The following is a 16,054-nucleotide window of genomic DNA, read 5'->3' as shown; positions in this document are numbered from 1 at the left end:
CCCATTCTTCCATGCAAAAATGCTCCAAATCTGTCAGATTGCAAGGGCATCTCTTGTGCACAGCCTTCTTCGGGTCACCCCACAGATTTCCTATTGGATTTAGGTCTGGGCTCGGGCTGGGCCATTCTAAAACTTTCTTCTGGTGAAGCCATTCTTTTGTTGATTTGGATGTATGTTTTGGGGTCATTGTTGTGTTGAAGGGTGAAATTCCTTTTCATCTTCAGCTTTCTAGCAGATGCCTGAAGGTTTTGGGCTAAAAGTGACTGGTATTTGGAACTGTTCATAATTCCCTCCACCTTGACTAAAGCCCCAGTTCCAGCTGGGGAAAAGCAACCCCAAAGCATGATACTGCCACCACCATGCTTCACTGTGGGGATGTTCTTTTGGTGATGCGAAGTGTTGTTTTTGTGCCAAACGTACCTTTTGTGGCCAAAAAGTTCAACTTTAGTCTCATCAGACCATAACACATTTTCCCACATGCTTTTGGGAGACTTGATGTATTGTTTTGTAAATTTTAGCCAGGCCTGGATGTTTTTCTGTGTAAGAAAAGGCTTCCGTCTTGCAACCCTACCCCATAGTCCAGAATATGGGAGATTGTTGTCACATGTAGTACACAACAAGTACTTGCCATAAATTCCTGTAGCTCCTTCAGTGTTGCTGTAGGTCTCTTGGCAGACTCCCTGGCCAGTTTTCGTCTTGTCTTTTCATCTATTTTGGAGGGACGTCCAGTTCTTTGCAGTGTCACTGTTGTCCCATATTTTCTCCACTTTTTGATGACTGTCTTCACTGTGTTCCAAAGTATGTCCAATGATGTGGAAATTTTTTGTACCCTTCTCCTGACTGAGACCTTTCAGCAATGAGAACATTTTGATGCTTTGTAAGCTCTCTGTGAACCATGGCTTTTGCTGTAGCAGGCAACTGAGTAAATGTCAGGAAAATCCTAATAAGACAGCTGAACTTGTTTGGGGTTAATCAGAGTCTCTAATTGACGGCAGGTGTGTACCCAAGAAGACTGAATGCTGTAATTAAATTAAAAGGTGCTTCAACAAAGTACTAGTTTAAGGGTGTGCACACTTATGCAACCAGCTTATTGTATGTTTTTTATTTTTTATATTTTTTTTCCCTAACAGATTTGTTTTTCAATTGAATTGTACAGGTTATAGGTCACAATAAAGGTGGGAAAAGTTTTGAAATGATTTATTGTGGTTTCATTTTTTATATCCCAAAATCCTGCCATTTTAACAGGGGTGTGTACACTTTTTATATCCACTGTAGATCATCAAAACTGAATGGCTTGCTAAGCACTTTCTCAAAACTACTGTTTTTTTCTCTCATGTCATTTTTTTACTTGCTGACCCTTGTAAATTAACGGTCATGGAATTAAAAGAGCCAGGGTTCACTTCGTTTATCAGAACTAACATGACCCTGCACCCATAGCAGTGTAGGTTCTCTTAGGAACAGTACCTGCTCATTTGGAGAGAACTTCCTCTGGTTTCTTATCTAGCTGTACTACAAATAATGGAATCCATTCTGTCCATTTTAGTCGCTCGGTCATCCAAAGGATCAAATCCACCAATTGCTCCGGCTCCAACTCTCTTGAGTACAGTGTTGTATTCACCATGATGGGTGGCCTCAACACCATTACTTTGCTGCCGTCCACTCAATGTACTACTTCCTGGTTGAGTTACAAGCTCCAATAAACAAAACTCCCCTTCACTATAGCCAGCTCAGAATGCACTTTACAAATTTCTTCTCGTTGTACCAGGGATATTTATTGAAGGAATTTCATTCAGAGTCCATGGTAAGCCAGAAAGCCACAAACGCCAACTCTTTAACCACTCAATGACTAAGATATGAACCAAACAAAGATATCATACTGGCTGCCAAGGACTCAAAACAACACTCCGTGTTTGAGTATTGCACAAGTAAAATTAATCGCTTTTGTCGTATCAAACTTAGGACCTTTTCAGAATACACACACATTGAACCATCCATTATTTAAAACTATAGTAACCAGTCCCTTTTAATTGCACCTAATTAATTTTAAAGAAACAGAAGTCAGTTGTAATAAAATGCAGTACAGATGGTAGGAATGATAGTACTGCTTTGAGCTCCTACATTGACTGTGAACATAATTTTTCAGATGACTGCAACATTTTGAGTCAGTCTCGGTCACCATTACATTATGTCAGCACTGAAGCTAAACACTTGAATTTTTTAACACTTTAAAGTGTTTTGCCTGTATTAAATCTATTACCTTTGCATCACGACATATTGTGCACGAAGTGCTGAGCAGTATTTTAACCGCTTCAGCAAAAATTTTTAGCCACTTGGAGTTAAAGAAATACATCCATTTTCCTTACATTGATGTTAAATAGTAAACTGTAATCTCAGTAAGTATGTAATCTCAGTAAGTAGGTAAAGCATGAGCTGATCTTCACCTCCAAACATTCTTAGAGATGCACCCTTTAAAGTTTAGAGGAACACCTCACACCATCCCAAGGTGACATCGCAGAGGAATGGTCTGAATCAATTTAGGTCATGCTTTAATAAAAAGCTGTGAACCAGAACACGAACAACTCCAAAATCTAAGCCAGATCTCAGAACCACCGCACCAGATATACCAATCGGAGTGTAACTGTTCACCACTCTGTAATTGTTAATGGAGGACCAACTCAATGGACTGTGAAACACTCGACTAATTTTATGAAATACAATTTAGCGTGAACACATCGACTAAGCGCTTTTGTTCCTTACTAATTGAGGGACTTCATCAGAGTTGTTAGGTTAATGAATTGTATTTGATAAAATCAGTGGAGTGTTTCACACTCCATCACTTTGATACTTTAATAAAAAGCTTACAAAGTTTTATATTAAAATATATCCCAAAACATAAGGATTATGAATGGATGAATGCAGAGTGACCCTTAACTCACCAGATGCCATGTTTCACTTGTAAACATTGGCAAGTCACTTGGAAATGCAAAGATTTAAAGAACATTAAATGTCAACAGCATTACCACTGTTTCATTGACTTTTGTATCTTATTGTGGTACCACAGCCAGCATCTTGGTTAAACAAATCTATAATCTTTTTACTCTGTTTTGTGAGTTTGAAGTCTTTATCATGTTACAGCTGAGCTTGACAAAATGTTTCTCTGGCCCTTACTTAGGCTTCACAGACCATTCCCCACAGTTACTCATTTGGCATCAAGACAAAAAGAAAAATCTATGGTATCCCTCAGTCTGTGAAAGCCCAGTGTGCATCCTATACTGGCTCAAAAACAAACCAAGAAGAAACTTTGCAGTTTGGAGGATGTGAAGTTCACTCCATGAAATATATTATGCACCTAGTTCATTAATAAAACTCAAACTGTAAAACACGTACTACAAAATCAAATAGAAAATAGTAGGTAATCAACAGTTGATTTAGAAATGGAATATCATTTGTGTTTGTGTGTTTCAGTAAAGGATATTCCATTTTTAACTTAACTGTGGGCTACCTACTGTATTCAACTTTATTATTTTGTAGTACATATTTTGCAGTTTGATTTTTATAACATATTTCAAGGAGTGAACTTCACACCCTCCACACTTTAAAGTTTCTTGTTTCATTTGTAATTAATAGATGCTCACCTTAATGCTTTCTTTGTGGAAGTATTGAATAATTTGTCTGATAAACATACCCTTGTATAGCAGAAGACACCTAATTCTTTTGTTGTTCTGCTTCGTGGGATGCTGTCGAGTAGAAAACCTATTTGAAGAACTGCTGCAGATATTTCTTGATAATCTGTCATGGTAAGTATTTTGCTCAACTGTATGTGTTATTTATGTTGGCAGGCAGACTGAAAGGTAATATGTGTTTAGTAAAAAGTGGTACAGAAATACATTACTTGAGACATTTTTATTGCATATGAAATGGCATATCCTTTTTGTTATGAACTTCATTTTGCAGCAGCAAGCAAGTTGCAGGTAGGTGTATGACAACTGACGTTTAATGCTTAGATAAAAGCTACACATTCAAGAACGTGTATGTAGTGAACTTTAGTCTGAAATCCTTCACTGGTTTCTTTGTTTAATGTAAAGTGGGTATAAGAGTGCTTATCATCAGAAGCCTGCTCTATTAGGATATGTAAGTTGTAGTTTAGTGACATAACAGAATTATGATATTTGTGCTTTATTTCTAAAATGTTTCCTGAAGTTAAAAAAAAAAAAAAAAAGATAAATGACAGCATTTTGCTAAGTATTTTTTTTTTTTTCTGTCTTTACAGATTGTGTCAGGGGATTGAATGGATGACATCAAGACTGCGAGTTAGGTGACATAGTATCGAATGAACATTTTGCACAGACTCATGTACTGGAGCCTCCTGGGCTTTCAGCATCAAAGTAACAGAACTTGTGGAATAAGTGATATTTATTAAACTGGATGAACATTGCTTCTGTAGGAAGAACATCAGGATTTGTATCTCTTTTTATGATTAGGATATAAAGCATGGCATTTTGACCATGGATGGTTTCTACTTCAGAGCTGAATTGATTCAAGAGCTGTGATTTATTGTGTTTTATGTCCGTGTATAAGTAATTGCTGAGTATTGAGAAAAGGGAAGGATGACTGTGGAGTTTTACCGCACCTTTACTGACATTTTCCTTGATTCATCCTTTATCTTACAGCACATCTTTTCCAGTTTCTTAAATGGTTGATGTCCCAGCCTAATCTGTGCCTAAGCTGAACAGCTTCATTAAACTAAGTCACACTTCAGCATCTCGAAGAACTAACCTACTGTTTGGACGTGTGTACATCTGTGTAGTACTCAGCTGTCATTTTTTGTTTGTGAAGTAATTGTTTTTGTGTCTTTTATGCTTGTTGGAAAATAATTCTACCTAGCAACCTCTTTACAATTCATGGAACAGTTGCTTACTGGAGTTTTGCCTGTTTTATTCCTCTGTATGTGTTCTCAGTATTGAACCATTGCTGGCCATTTCTTCACTAGTACTATAAGAATTCTGGGCATATTTCTCAGATTTGGCTGTAAACATGCACCGCTCTTCAAAGCAGATGTGTTTTGTTTCAGCAGTTGAGCACAGTAGCATTCTCTTTGCAGTGGAAGGAATAAAATACCCTTCTACTTTTTTTGTGCAAAAGTAATGATTTTTCTTATTGTAGTTAGTAGTGCTGCATAAAAAAAATCTGATCAGTACATAGAAAAGCTCATCAGAAAATAGAACAAGGGATTAGTTTAAAGCTACTGAAAGTAGTTTGCTTAGTTTTTGACCCAAAATGCTGTTATGCTTGGCTATCAGCTTTCTTTTTAATGTGCACTGTGTTGTCAGCTTTAAGGTTAAATCACAGTAGACAAGGCCAACAGCTGTCTTTGTGGCTTACCTCCAGTTCTGACTTGCACTTCTTCTCTTACAATTGTTAACAGATGTTGGCATTTTCAAACTAGAGGTGGCTGTTGAACTGCTTTCTTTTGGCTCAAGGCATGCTTCACATTTGTCCGTATCAGTCTGAACATTGTTCACTGTACCATGTAAAATACAATTTTTGTCGAGAAGGAATGAGAAGGGTGTGGTATCAGAACTAAAGTTTGGAGTAATTCATTTTCTGCTTCACAGCTCAGATTGTGTTTTATTCATACAAATTCCTCATCTTCAGTATTTATGTTGCTTAGAAATGTGTGATAAAAGTATGTCATCTCCAGGATTCAGGAGTTTCCAGGTAGTGCTGTAATGTTATGTGGTATGAAAGCATTTGGATAAATCTCAAGTTTCTACATTCTTAACCTTCCAAAGAGTCCTCCCTGCTGTCCACTGTTGGAATGAAGATTATCTGATATGTTTGATAGCTTTTATGAGGTAGGTGTAGGTAGCACCGTGGGTAACATTGTCTGTTCATAGCAAGACAGTTCAGTTCTTGTCTGAGTTCTCTTCAGAGCAGAGCCTGTATGTCGTCCTTGTGTTCACATAGGCTTTTTCAGTGTACGTCAGTACTTATCCCGTCACAAAGATGTGGTACATGGGTTGGCAACTCTTAGATGCGTATGTGAGATGTGGAAGAAAGCCCTGACAATCTGTTTCTATTTCCTATTTGCCTAGCAAACTTTGTGGATGGTGATGGTTGCTATTGGAGGATGGATGGATGGGTGAGATGGAAACTGAGGCAACAAGCTATTAATTGTACTCTTCTGTGAGAATTTGTCTTAATTCTGCATTCTAGATACATTAACCCAGATGCTAGTCTACTGCTGTGCTTTAATCTTTAAGTGGTTTCCATAGTTGCAAGAATATGTTGGTGCTGTGATTTTCAAAGCATATGTATGTTGCTGAAATGCCAACGAAATGCCTGGAATTACTGCAACATTGAGATATTCAAACAGTATTTTGAACCAGTGCGTTAATACTCTAAGAACTGTGCTGTCTTATTTACAGTACAGAAAGGCAGTATCCCTTAAGGGCTGTAAACTTTGTAAAGTATCTGCTGTGTAAGTACCAGTATATCCTCAAGTAAGCTATTTTTTAACTGTAAAACTTTTTTTAACTGGTTGCTTTGGTTTTATTGCAGGGTCATACCCAGGCTATATTGTTCCATCTTTAGCCGATAAGCTGTACAGGAATCTTTAAGTACTTGAACAAGTTGCTGTTGTTTTTTTGGTCTTAATCATGATGCTGAGTTCTAAATGCTCTTAACTTGCAGCACTCAAGATATTGTAAATATTTGTACAGTTGTAACGTTTTCAGTTACAAGATGTAATTATCTCACTAATAAAAATGGCACCTTTGTGCATGCTGCTCTTATAAACAACATTGTTTTACAGAACTTGGATTTTAGAAAAAGTTGTAATGCATGTTGCTTTGTTGCACCTGATGGGCATTTCCAGCAAAAAGTTGTTTTTTTTTTCTGTTTACAAAGTGGTCTTTTCTTTGCCATCAAACTCAAAAACTGTCGCATAAAAAAGAAAACATTATTTAACTCTTTCTCCCCATTTGTTTGTGGCCAGGTTTTTAGTTTGTGTGAACCATTTTTTGCTGTTTGTAAAATTTGTATTTTTTTCTGATTTCTGCCTAATGATTTTTTTTTAACTCGCAAAATCACTGTGAAATTGAGAGTCGGTTGGACAAGGGAGCTACATTTTACAGTCGTAAAATTAATTTCATCACTGTTTCCAAGTTTAGGAGGGGTCAGTGGGTAAAAATATGCTGAAGCACTGTCAGATTTTTTTAAGCAAGAATTGTTGACCACAGGCCATATAGGCCGTTTGACTCCTCAGCTTGAAAGAGAGCTTCAACAAAAGCAAGTACTTAGACACTTTCTAACAGTGCATTTGAAACTGTCAGTCTGTTTAGTAGACTGCTGCTAGTAAAATTTGGAGGGAGTTGTATAACGAAGGGGTGTACCTACCCACCATGGATGGTTAGAAAAAGCATAAATTCAGATTACTGCCTCATATAAACAGTGATGTGATATCTTGAAGTGTTATACCTCACCAGCTCTTTGCATAGCTTTTGGCAGGGTTGCAGATGTTTAACATTGCTATGATATTATGAATGTTGTGTAGTTGACGTTACAGTGATGACATATTCAGAGAAGTATAGCAATGCTGGTAAGCAGGGCTGGTGTTAGCATTTTGAGGACCCCCTGACTCTTACAGTCCTGTCACCTTTCCTAAGCAATTTCTTAGTTCGTGTTGCAAAGTATTAAGAGTAGTATGCACAGACTAAACTGAATTTACAGTGCTGTTGTATTACAACAGACCTGTTACAGAGAGACATTCACAGTGACTGGTATTTAGCTCTTATGATGTTGCAATGCAGCAGTCCAATGTGCATGGCTGGTCTTGGGAGGAGCTGTGCCCTAGGCAAATGGCTCCATGGCATCCCCCACTGCATCCTGCTCCCTCCCCCCAGACATCCTCAGCTCTCCTGTTTTTCTTCCTTTTTCTCACATTTTGCCTTAATCTTCAGCTTTTTTTTCAGAAGCATGCCATTCCAGATGCTGTGAGGTGCATTGTAGATTTTTTTAAGCCTTTTCATCCAGTGATTGCCTACACAAAATTTATGACTGATGAAGGAAATTGTGTTATTGTTCAAGTCTAGTTTTCTTTGCATTCTTTCAGCACAAAATAACTGACCAAGACTGCATAATAAAAGCTGTATAGGAAATAATTAAATTGAGCCAGAAGTTTAGGAGCTGACAAGTCCCCAGAAGCCATGGATTATAGATGTCCCAGTGTTTTGATTCACTGCTGACCTGAGCAGAAATCAAGAGTAAGGCATCAGTCATATATTTTTTTCTTTCAAGGATGACTTAAGTTATATCCAATGCTAAATGTTCAAAACTGCCAAACCAGTAGCTCACAAACTGACAAGACAGATGTTTATAAGGATACATAAATCCTACTGCTTGCCTCCCTACCTTCCCATTCCACACCCCATAAAAAAACTGTCACTTTCTGTGCCTTCCTCTTGCATTAGATAGGAATGAAAGTGAAGGCACAAATGGTCACACTCATATTTCAAGAGACTGCTGTCATACATGTACAAAAGCGTGCCTCCTCACACCTACCTCCCCAAAGGCAGCCACCTTGGCTGTACCCCTGTAACGTTAGGCTGAGAAAAACCTGAAAGAACAAAAAATGATACAGTAACATCAACCTGTTGTTGTCAGACATATGTTAACAGCATGCCTCCTTTACCCCTACCCCCAAAATACTCTAATTTTTGATCATACAGAAAATGAAAAAATATTGGTCCCAGTAATGTATTCAGAATTGTGGTTCCATGACAGTACTTTGTCCCTACACATGCTATAGTGACCTTCTTTGCACACCGTTGAGATGTGTGAGAAAAGTAAAAGCAATAATGACCACACTGTCCCCAGCCAAAACACAAGCTATAACAACATTCTGTGCACAAATCTGTGATTTGTGAGGAAAGTTAAATAATGACCACACTGTCCCCAGCCTCCTTACAAGCACCTTCCATGCACACCTCTGAGCAGGGCTAGTTTTAGAATAGGTGGGATTAAGGGCAGAGGCCACCATATAGTTCATGTAAAAACCCATTTTATGCAGTCTGGGATGTGGGGACTTGCCAGGCCTCTAGAAGCTCTAAAAGTCTTGGATGTTCTGTGAGGTATTTTATCTCTTATTTTCAAAGTTCTTGACTTGTTAACTGTTGCCCAGTTATGTATGTGACTGGCAGTATTGAGTGTATCCACAGATAAAAATGAGTGGTATTTTTACTTACATACACACACATACTGACAGTGTTCCTGTCTAGCCAGGTCTATCACAAGGTGCAGAAACACACGCATGCTTCCTCCAGTTTTTCTGTAGCATGTCTTTGAGTTGCTGAAGGAAACCAGTGCACATGGATAAACCCACACAGAGACGAGGAGAGCATTTATTCTCCACATAGAAAAAGCCAGCTCCAAGAACTCAACCAAAGTAAAGCATTGTGAAATGGCAGATGTCCTTCCATTTCACTGTTGCAGTATTCTTTACAATAGGGATCCTCTGTCAAGGGCGGCCCGATGCCAGTATATCAAAGCCTTTAGGTTGCTAAGGGTACACCATATGTCACACACATGCTGTCCGCTTGTAGCATAGGGCATAAAGGTGACATCTAGACGTACCATCCTCAGAACTTCTTTGCCACCAGTCTGAATGCAGTCTTCGATCGTCGGTCCGAACGCTCGCTTCATTTGCTGGTTCATCAAGCTGTTTTTAGATAAGTGCCCCATTGCAGTTTTGTTATCTTTTTTTCTTTGTTTTTGTTACTTGTGGAGTTCATGTCATCTAGAAAGGGTAAATGCCAGTGCAAGAGACAGATTCCCCATAAAGACCATCAGGAGTAGTGTTTTTGTCTAGGTGCTTCCCACGACCATACATCTTCTGTTTGCCAGGCTTCATTCCAAAGACCCTGAGTAGTCAGCTTTCCTCTTTGGCCATTTATTTAGAAAATCAATGTCTTAAGCATTTGGCAAAAGACACTATGGAAGGAACTTCCCGCTCCAAGCGTCAGCTGTCCATGAAGAAAAATGCCAAGAAAGCTAGGTCTGATTCTTCAGCTGTCTCACCTCTGTCAGACATCTCTCTCAAGGCTAATGAAAGCCAGGAAGATCACCTAGATCCTGGGTTGGATTCATCTGCCACATCTGCTTCGGAGGCCGTCATGGATCTAATTTCATGCAAATCCCTGGAGGCCTTGCAAATGTCCACTTCGGATGTTCAGGGGGAGCAGCGGCTGATTATTACCAATGGGCTTAGGGGTATTCCTCAGATTTTGGTTAGAAAAGAGGCACCAATTATAATTAGAGTGTCGTATCGGGTCTGAGCTTTCTAGGTTTTACAAGGCTGACGTCCCTTTAAAGAAGAAACAAAAAAAAAATGTGTTTCTCCTAAGTACCCTCAGAGTGAATGGCCGAACTTCACTCAAGGTTTGCTTAGTGCCCTTATGGCTTTGAAGCTTCCTCAAGTAGTTTCTGTTCAGCCCCCACCCCTACCCCTTTGGTCTTCTGCTCCTAATAAGAGGCCTAGGGATCAAGATTCCTCTAAGGAGGAGAAGGATTTGGATAAGGAATTCCTTGCCTGTTCTTCCCCGATTCCTTTTCCCTTAGACTATGGTTCTGAGGAAGAGGTGTCGACTAGGCCTGACTCTTCTTTTGAGGAGATTTCCTTTGAGGACACAATTTGCAGAAAGATGGAATTTTTCTAATGGGATTGTGCCCAGGTGCCTGAGGTTCATAAGAGGTATTACTAGCTTTTGCAAATGGACTCTCCTAGACCTTCTGCTGTTCTTCCTGTCTTGGCTGCCTTGTTGGATACCTTTTCTACTGCTGCTTCTGTCCTGGCTGCTTTGTTGGATGCCTTTTCCACTGCATTTCTGGCTCCTGATTCTCATGTCCCCTGCTCCCAAATTTTATAAGGTGCCTGATGATTGCAAGTTCCTTTTAAGTGCCCATCAGCTGATTGACCCTTCTGTGGTATCTGCGGCATTTGACAAGCCATCAATGTTACTGACTTCTACAGTGTTGCTTCCTTCTGATAAAGATAGTCGAACTGCAAGACTGGGTAAGAAGGTTTATACCTCAGCTACCCTTGCTTTTAGGGCTGTCCATTATCAGACCCATATGACGAGGATAGATTTTGGGTCTTCTATCTCAGGCTTATCAGGCCATTTCTGACTCTCAGGGGAAGACTTCCGCCCTCTCATTTTTAGGGATGACTTCTCAGGTGGCTCGCCACTTATTATGATGCCGTAGATGCCTCCTCCAGGGCTGCTGCATTTGATATTCTTTGTGTTTCACTGTTGCAGTCATTAGATTTGGGTAATCTGCTGGCAGGTTCCCCAAAGTTGGCCTGAATTCCAAAGTCTTGGGTCCTGTGTCTGTTGCTGTCTCTTCCATGACGTCAGGTCGTCAGGGGTATAAAACAGGCAGCCGATGCAATTTTCTTTAGTCTTTCTTGCCACGCAGTGCCTGAAGCAGAAGCAGTTTGCAAGTGCCGGTCGGCCGACTCCTGAAATTTTCGAATTCGAGTTTCAGAACTGAAGTCTTCACTAAAGCTAAGTACCCCGTTGGGGAAACTTTTTTCTTGCTACATGCCGATGCCAGTAAAAGTTAATAATTGCATTACTTGTGGGAAGCAAATAACTCATAAGGATTTCCATTTATACTGTATTCCTTGCCTAGGCCCTGATCATAACGTGCCTAGCTGTCAGTTTTGTGCTAGATTTAACCAACGCACTATTAAGCGTCTGTATATCTTTGCCTAAAATATTTTGGAAACAGATTTAACTATCCTGAAATGCCGTCGGATGGCAGTCCGACTACCGGAGTACACAAAAAACGCAAAGAAAAGGACAGAGACAGACCATCGAGGTCCAAAACAGACGAAGCTTCTCCTAAGCCAGTCGCCGGTACTCAGTGAGGCACTTTTGCAGCCCCGATACCTGCTACTTTTGCGTCGCAGGCTCCTACCGAGACCCATGTGGAGTCCGGCACGCGGCGAGATTCTCAAGGTATTGTACCTGCGGATGTCTCTCCCTCGGATGGGTCCGGAGCCGCTGAGCAGGCACCTGCTTCTGAGGGTGTATTCAGGCCACAACATTTTTATATAAACCAACACCAGCTTCAATAAAGCAACTTCTAAAGCGAAAAAAACGATGCATGAGCCACTTGCACAGGCCTCTGTGCCCAAAAAGCAGATCAAAATGGCTGAAGACCCAATTACCTTGATCAGGAGTTCCCATCCCCCTCCTGATAAGAGGCCTAGGCAAGACACTGATTATGACTCTTCAGATCAGGTTTCTATTTCTTCCGATTCCTCTTCTGAGCAGGAATTATCTATACCACCATATGAGGATTCTGATGCAGAGGAATCTATCCCATCTGCATCTCCTCCTGAAAATTATTCCTTTGGAGAAACCTTGCATACTTTTGAGGGAGCATTTTCACTGGGAGAGTCAAGATTTCTCAGAATCAAAAAAGAGGCTCAGGGATTTCCTTCTCCCTCAGCATAGGCCTTTAGCCATACCTCCTGTTTTAGACATTGTGGATGATGTGTTTTCAGAGTCAAGCTCGACTCCACACTCCTTACCTCTGGCTCCTAGCAAGCCAGACAGATATTACAGGGTTCCTGACTCTCACAAATTTTTATTTAGAAACCCTGCTGCTGACCCTGAAACTATTTCACAGGGTCCAAAAGGTGTTAAGGCCTCAACAGCAAAAAATCCTACCCCCTCTGACAGAGATTCCAGGGCACTGGATAGATGGGGAAAGAAGGTTTATACTGCAGCCTTTGCAATTAGGGCCTTAAACTGCCAGTTTCATATGCTCAAGTATCAACAACATGTTATGGGATTACTGAAACAGAAAATTATGTTGAATTCTGAATGTGCAGGAAATAAAGAATTGCAGGAATTATTGCATGCAGCAGAACAAGTTGGAAAGCATACTTTGCAATGTGGATGTTCATCGTGTTACCCTGCTGCAGTCATCACACTTGGGTTATCCTGTCGTCAGGCGGTCCCGCAGTCAGCCGGAATTCCAAAGTCTTGGTCCGACGTCGGTTGCTGTCGCCTCGTCCCTGACGTCAGTGCGCCAGGGGTATATATAATGCAACCAACGCCATTTTCTCCAGTCTTTCTTGCCACGCGGTGCCCGAAGCAGAAGCAGTCCGCAAGTGCCGGTCGGCCGACTCCTAAGATTGTCTAATTCGAATTTCAGACCGAAGTCTTCTATAAAGCCAAGTACCCCGTTGGGGAAACTTTTCTTGCCTCAGACCGATGTCAGAAAAAGTTAACAATTGTATTTCTTGTGGGAAGCAAATACCTCATAAGGATTTTTATTCTTACTGCATACCTTGTCTAGGCCCAGGCCACAACGTCACTTCTTGTCGGTTTTGTGCTAATAAGCGTACTATTAAAAGACTATTTGATTTCGCACGACACTTTTTGGTAGAAAATTTAACTACAACATGCCGTCAGAGCAACAGACTACTGGCGTGCACAAAAAGCGCAGGGATAAGGACCAACAGCCCAGGCTGATCCGGTCTCCAGTTCTCAGTGAGGCTCCGACGCAGCCCCTGACTACCGCAGATGTGGAACCCGAGACCGCTACGGAAATTTTGACTGAATGTACTAGGCTGACGCAGCCTTTTACTACAGGCCCTTCCGACTACTTTGCTTCTAAAGACGTCGGTGCTACAGAAACGCCATTGGTTTCTGAAGGCGTTTTCAGACAGACTACTCTCAAAAAAAAGAAATTTGTGGGAATCAGGTACTCTGTAGTATCTGTCAGATACTACAGAGTACCTGATTTCCACAAATTTCTTTACAAAAGCCCAGTAGCTGAACCAGAGACTATCTCCCAGGGTCCCATGGGGGCTAAGGCTTCTATGGCTAAAAACCCAGTAACTTCTGAGAGGGATTCCAGAGCACTAGACAGGTGGGGGAAAAAGGTTTACACCTCAGCCACACTAGCTTATGAGGGCACTGAATTGTCAATTTCGTATGCTTAAAGTATCAGCAATTTCTAATCTCTCAGTTAAAGCAAAGGATAACCTCCCTCCCCCAACAATCTGAATTGAAAGAAGTATAGGATCTGTTGCACGCCACTGAGCAGGTGGGCAAACATACCTTACAATGTGGGTTTGATTCTTTGGAGGCCTCCTGCAGAGCAGCTGTCACTGGATTTGGTTATACATAGGCATGCTTGGATAAAGGAACAAACTCTGCCTGATCATGTTAAAGCAAAACTACTGGATGCTCCCTTACAGCAGGATGTTCTTTTTGGATTTAAAGCAGGAGAAGTTTTTAAAAAAAAAAAATGGAAGATAAGGCAAAATCAATGCAGACAGTCAAAGATTTCCTACAAATACAACCCCCTCGCTTCAGCAGAAACTGGCCAACAAAAAATCGGTCCTTTCCAGCCACTGACAGACCACAGAGGGGTAAATACAGGCACCCAAGGGGCAGAGGACAACCACAAGCCCAGTATAAACCTCGCCAATGGGGCACTAAAACACAGAAAGGAGGAGAAGACGGGTCTCAATCCACCAGAAGGCAAACTTAATGACTTGCACCTCATCTGGCCAAGCAATACTCTCTTGACAGCCCCCTTGGGGGGGGAAACTCACACTATGTTAAGTTGTCAATCTCGCCTTCATTCTTGCTGGATGGGTTCGGAGCCGATCCTCGGCTCCGACTTGGCACTTGCTAAGCTCGAGAGTCACTTTTACCAGCTCGAGGCAGCCCCATATCCCATGATGCAAGGCGGTAAATACCCAGATCTCGTTTGCCGCTTCGCTGATGAGGTACTCCTTTTGCCAGCTCTTGGTAAGTAATTTGTTATACAAATTTTAGTCACCCCATTCCTAATTTTTCTCTCATTTATTAAATTTTTTGTCACTTTTAGATAGTTGTAGGGTCTTTAGCTCTAGTTTTCTGTTTCCCTAGTTGTTTTTATTTAATCGGGCCTTAAATCCCCTCCCATCCCTTCCTGTCAGGGAGCGTGTGTGGGTTTATTTTTTCCCCATTCAAGTTAAATATTTCTGATTTTGGGACTGTGTGAGTTGTGTGTTGTGTGGATAATCACTATGTCCAAAGAACAGAGGGTCTCAGGCTTCAAGAAGTGTGACTCGTGCTGTCAGAAGATGTCTCTGACAGACTGTCACACTTCTTGTATCTACTGCCTGGGACCTCTCCACCTGCAGGACTCCTGTGCTATTTGTCACTCTTTCAGCCAGAGTGTCCTGCAGGAAAGGAGAAATAAATTAATTTTGAGAGGACTTCTTAAACCGGAGGGCTCCCTGGCTAAGTCTGCTTCGGGCAAGCCCTATAAGACCTCCAAGGCCCAGGCTTCTGCTACTAAGCCTTCGGCCCTGGCTCCGACTCCTTTGGAGTCGAGATCGGCTCCGGCTGGAGCCGATCTTATTTTGACTAAATCTTCGGCACCGATGGCCATCGGTGCCGATACTTTAACTGCCACATTGGTGTCGGCTCTGACCGGCTCCGACCACCATGTGTCTATGGCTTCGGTATTGGCGCCGGCCGGCTCCGATACCATTATTTCCTTTCCTGTATCGGCTCTGGCTAGAGCCGATACATCTTTGACCAGGCTTGGAGCCGATAAGTTGTCGGCTCAGTCTGGAACCGAGGGTTCTTCGGCTCCGATGGTTCCGTCGAGGAAGCGGTCCAGGTCTCCCTCTTTGGAGCCGATACTGTCGGCTCCGACCTCTCCTCTTCTTTTGGAGCGGAGCCATCGGAGCCGATCATCTAGGTCTTCCAGGCTGTCAGACCATGATTTGGAGAGAGTGGTAAGCAGATTGTTAAAATCACAGGCACTAGCCCAAATGCTTCGTAGTCCGTCTCAACAGATGACTACTAGTCCACACCCTCTTCAAGTTCCTCCTTCGACTCTCCTCCAGAGCTCGGAGCCGGAGTCTATGGGAATAGTCACTGCTACGGCTGCAGGGCAGATACCACCCCTTTCTGCTCCTTCAGCTTCTACTCTTATCTCCTCCTCGAGACCTTCCTTGGAGGGATCCGGTGGT

At 41.6% G+C, this 16,054-nt stretch overlaps 1 protein-coding gene across 1 annotated transcript in view; it reads left to right on the top strand.

Moving 5' to 3' along the window:
- Positions 1–6,801, top strand: part of ARL5A (ADP ribosylation factor like GTPase 5A) — a 413,163-nt gene extending 406,362 nt beyond the window's left edge. Inside the window, exon 6 of the mRNA XM_044074900.1 lies at positions 4,271–6,801. Within this exon, the coding sequence (XP_043930835.1) occupies positions 4,271–4,319 (49 nt within the window). The 3' untranslated portion in view covers positions 4,320–6,801. The remainder of the gene's footprint in view (positions 1–4,270) is intronic.
- The last annotated feature ends 9,253 nt before the right edge of the window (positions 6,802–16,054 follow it).

This window comes from Protopterus annectens, chromosome 6.part0 (assembly GCF_019279795.1).
Source record: "Protopterus annectens isolate FY-2018-M chromosome 6.part0, PAN1.0, whole genome shotgun sequence".
Classification (NCBI taxonomy): Eukaryota; Metazoa; Chordata; order Ceratodontiformes; family Protopteridae; genus Protopterus; species Protopterus annectens.
This window is presented reverse-complemented; position numbering and strand designations above follow the sequence as displayed.